The sequence below is a fragment of the Lactuca virosa genome, chromosome 3 (assembly GCF_052849685.1).
Source record: "Lactuca virosa cultivar CGN04683 chromosome 3, Lactuca_virosa_CGN04683_v6, whole genome shotgun sequence".
In the NCBI taxonomy this organism is placed as follows: Eukaryota; Viridiplantae; Streptophyta; class Magnoliopsida; order Asterales; family Asteraceae; genus Lactuca; species Lactuca virosa.
In genome coordinates this window covers 267,131,398-267,136,221 of record NC_136428.1, presented here as the reverse complement: position 1 = coordinate 267,136,221, position 4,824 = coordinate 267,131,398, and the positions used below count along the sequence as shown (strand labels likewise).

The window sequence follows — 4,824 nt, the reverse complement described above, 5'->3', positions numbered from 1 at the left end:
TCGCCATATAACCTATGTTACTAGGTTAGATACATCTATGTGTATTGTTTATATTTTAAACAATTTATTTATTAAACATCTTATACACATAACGTGCCGTGCGGTTAGCCTTAGCCCACATTGTATGGTTTTAGGATCGTTTATTTTAAACAACTTAATCTTTTTCAAAATGATTATTAATTTATAAGTATTTTAAAATATAGTTTTAAAAAACTGTTTAAATTAGTTATTCGGTAAGAAAACTTAATAAGTCGATAAATTATTTTTAGTGCTCGAAAATTTTTGCTTATAAATAAAATGAGGAAGTAAGTTATCAAAAATTTCTTATTTAAGTCAATAAACAAGAATGAAATAACTTAGTAAAAAAGTTTTATTTAAATCAGTAAGTGTCAAAAACATATTATTATCCAGAATAAATAAATAAACAATTCAAATAAGTAATTGTTTTGTATATTCAACATTTTGCTAGCTATTTTTTCTAATATTTATCATGCTTTAATCGATCCACGAATTTGTCATTAAGCTGCTCCATCTGCTTGACTGCTTGTATAGTTATGACAAATGACAACCACAAATCACAATAATTCATTAATTTGTGATAAATAATTGAGATTACTGAGCCTATGAAATTGGGCTTTATAATGGGCAGACCCATCGATATTTAGACTAGAAAAGAAAATTATGGTATAAATACTGGTTAGTAATATGGCATACAAAAGAAGCATGATTGTAAACTACGATGTTTCATCCAATTCATTTCTGGTTTCCAATTCAGATTTCACAAAAATACAAAATCGATTATATCCGGACAAGAGTACCGTAGGACCTATAGTTAAACCAAAAATAACATCTAATATATATATATATATATATATATATATATATATATATATATATATATATATATATATATATATATATATATATATATATATATATATATATATATATATATATACCACTTCCCAACATTAACTTATAAAAAGTTTGAAATTAATAAAATATTTACATGATGATAGTTTTGCCACATAAAAAAACAAATATAAAAAAACCCGAAAGATTAGTCCTATCTTTCAAAACACATACTCAATAATGCACGAACTTGTAGTAGACCATGACACTTTAACTATGACCATATGATCCACATACTTAAAGTCAACATTTTTCCCATTTATATAACAATCACTTGGTTTTTCGGATGCGAAAATCACCATTTCTCCCGCACCCTTGACTTTGACTTGAACGATACACACTCCATCGACTTCTGACACAAATGTGATTGATTTGATAGCCCCACCCGAGTTGAGCATGTTGACTAGCCCGATGGGAGCAAATTGTATTGATTTTTGGGCCAAAATAGTGATAGGGGAGACCGTTATTAGCTCAAAGTCGAATGGCTCTAATGAAAGTTCTATGTTATCGGTTGGTTTTACTAGGATGAGTTTCTTCTGATGGAATAGGTATAGTGCAAAGGTGTCAACACTGTCCATGAACATTTGTGGTTTCCCATTCTGCCATTCAACATCGTTAGGACTTATTGTTGAGGTCACGACGCGAGAGTACTCAGAAGCGCATTGGTTGCGTCTTGTTTCACGACACCATCCTCCCCCTTGACAATTAAATGCTCCAATAACGCCAGTATACTGATATGTAATAAAACATTGTAAGTTTACAATGATATATTGTAAAACTAAAATAGATGACTTAGATTTTATTAAGTTTACCTTGTTTAAATTCCAAATCTTGAGCATTGTTTTTCCATCATGGAGTGGGTCTTCGAATAGACAATCACGGGTGGGTAGGGCGTAGTATTGACAACGTAAGATTGAACCATCGGGCAAAACAAAGGTTTTAAGTAAGTCAAAGTTGTGTTTCCCAACAGTATCACTGATGTAGATGGGCCCACCTGAAATGGCCCTAGAAGCCGCATGAAACTCCGCACATGGGTGAGTTGATTGAAACATGTCCCAATCCGGTTGTATGAAATTTCCCATCCACAAACTATTATAAGCACAATGCACCATGTGACACCCTTGTAACCAATATGTACCATTAGGGTCGCCCGATGGATCAGTGCACCAAAAATCGTCACCTATTAAAATGTTTTAAGTCAATAAATATGACACAAGTCGTTATTATAATCAATATTAAATAGTGTAAATGAAAATGTGAACAACATACCAACACGACCAAGTGCAATGGCTTCGGTGCCTAGGAACATGAAGTCGTTACAATGCTCCATACTCGCAATTACCCCATTGCCCTTGAAATGGTTCTTCACCGAAGATGTCAATGCTTTGTAGTATGCCTTTGCTAGCTCTACTCTTCCACCGTAATCCTCACTTAACATCTCCAATAACTATGGGTAAAATCAGGTAAAAAAGATTCATATCAAATATTTTAAATTAGCGTGACACACGAAATTAAGATGAATTTTTTTAATATGGTTAATTAGAATAATATTGTAAAACTTACATATTTATCCTTTATAGTTTATATGTTGGTTGATATGAGAAAATACGTTTCAACAAAAAATTAAAACAAAATAAAATAAAATGGTAGGAAAAAACATACATGGATGACGTCAACTTTGACTCCATCAATGCCGACAGATGCCAAATGAGAGTGTAGACCTTCGTACAGCTCATTAACTTTCTCTGGTGGTACCAACCCAACTCCGTTATTGACGATTTTATCAACGGCTAGATCTTCCATCGTCTTCTTGAGTCCAGGCGATAACATGGGTTGCACCACACTAGATTCTGGAAGCCCAGGGGTATTGGGCCTTACACCACCCCAATATCCACAAAGAGCATGCCACACATAAACATAATCTACACTTTTAAAGTCTTCCTTTAAATCTCTAACAAAGGCTCCCATGCCTTTGTTAGGGTTTTCCGGTTTCGGACTCTTATAGTCCCGAAACTTATAATTTTCTACAAATTTAGTCAGTCTGCAGGGCATTTGCTCACCTGCAGCTGTTCGGTTCATACCTTCAGAATCAACTGGATCGTCGTCATGACTTATGGATTGCCACCCGTCATCAAGCAAAACGAGCCCAGGTGGGCACCCACCTTCGACTAGGGCTTTCACACCTTCGAAGACACCTTGAGGTTCCACGGTCAGATAAAACGCGTCCCATGTACACCATCCAAACTTGTCGATAATGCCAGGTGTCGTCTTGTCTTCCAATAGTTTAAACGTACCAAGATGCTCTTGAACGACTCTCATTGCTTTTTTAACAAGGGCATAAGGGTCATACCCTGCTTCCATGTAAATGACACTTTTGAAAGAAGTGTCAGATACTTTTGTGGACCCACTTTCCACACAAACATCAACTAAATCGTTCTTTCCGGGCTGGATAGAAGCCCGGAAAGGACCTTCCAGTAATGGAAGGATAAAAACATATGGACGACCAGAGTCAGACCTCTCAAGCATGACCATCTGCGTCTCCTGCTCAAGGTCCCGACCGTTTGAACCAACCCAGTGAGTAGACCACCAGACTTTAAACCGGAAAATACTCATGAACCGAATGCCACTAAGCTTCCCGATTGGAACCACGTGTCGGCTATTGGATTCTGAAGCTTCAAAACCAACAAAACAACCATTTGAAGTTGTATAACAAGTAGTAATATTCGATGGGACGTCAGATAAAATGACATGGTCGTTAGCCATGAAATTTGATCCAACCAGTTTCACCATAGGCGTAGGATGAACATCATCTAACACTTTGGTATCATCGGATTCAATCTTGAATAAAGTAGGTCCCATTTAGATGAAATTTGTGAAAACTAAGATAGAATTTGAAGAGGGTGTATTTGTAGGAAAGTGAATAGATCTTTGTTGTAATTCAATGTCGATGTTGGTGGTGGTTAGTGGGGAATTTATAGGGAAATTGGTGTGCATACGGGGCGGCTTCCAGAGAAGGTCCACATGGTCGGTAGGATTGTTTCTATTTTTATTTATGTTTATTTTACTTCATACGTTAATAATATATTTGAGCAATTTATTTAGAATATAAAAGCTTAGTCAAAAGTTCAAAAATATTTCCATGATACGTGTCACAACGTATCTATACAGATGTAAGTTCGATTTTCTCATTTATGAATGCATCGATTTATTGATTATGTTTGATTTATAACGAAAAAATGGATGAATAGAAAGATATATTTAAAGAAATATGACAAATAAATAGAACGTGTTAAAAATGATGAAGATAGTTGTTCAAAATGTATTTTTAATATTTTTTTGCTTTATTCAAGAAAAAGATTACTAGGGTAACAAAGTATTGTAAAAATAGACTCGGATATCAAGATTTACTCTGCCAGATCCAAATATCATAGCTAAAAGACAACCAACATGTTGATCATAAACATCTACAAATTTAAAGATTAGACTAGGATATTTTCATGTTGATCAAGTCTACGGATATGATAGCACAATATATTTATTTAAGACAAAACTGTGTTCATGTGTAAACCATAATTTAGTCTAAACCATAATATTTTTGAATCGGTCTTTTTAAGCTAGTTTACTTATGTTTTTTGTCTTTTAGAAAACTCAAAAAACTAAAATGTCATTTTGATATATATTTTTATATTTTTTCTATTTAATTTAATTTATTATTAATGATAATATAGGGCCCACATATCTCTCTCTCTCTCTCTCTCTTTCTCTCTCTCTCTCTCTCTATATATATATATATATATATATATATATATATATATATATATATATATATTTGACACCCAAAACCCCAGCTCTCATTTCCTCCACCTTCTTCATGTCCCTCTCTCATCTCGTTCTCCCTTTGAAACTTTATGG

At 34.0% G+C, this 4,824-nt stretch overlaps 1 protein-coding gene across 1 annotated transcript; it reads right to left on the bottom strand.

Moving 5' to 3' along the window:
* Positions 1–971: 971 nt before the first annotated feature.
* LOC145167182 (Raffinose synthase family protein) lies at positions 972–3,860 on the bottom strand. The gene is made up of 4 exons (XM_079086284.1): positions 2,575–3,860; positions 2,182–2,359; positions 1,725–2,092; positions 972–1,643 (listed from the first exon to the last, which is right to left on the bottom strand). The coding sequence occupies exons 1-4, from the start codon at positions 3,769–3,771 to the stop codon at positions 1,074–1,076; spliced, it is 2,313 nt and encodes a 770-aa protein (XP_078942410.1). The 5' UTR covers positions 3,772–3,860; the 3' UTR covers positions 972–1,073.
* Positions 3,861–4,824: the final 964 nt, after the last annotated feature.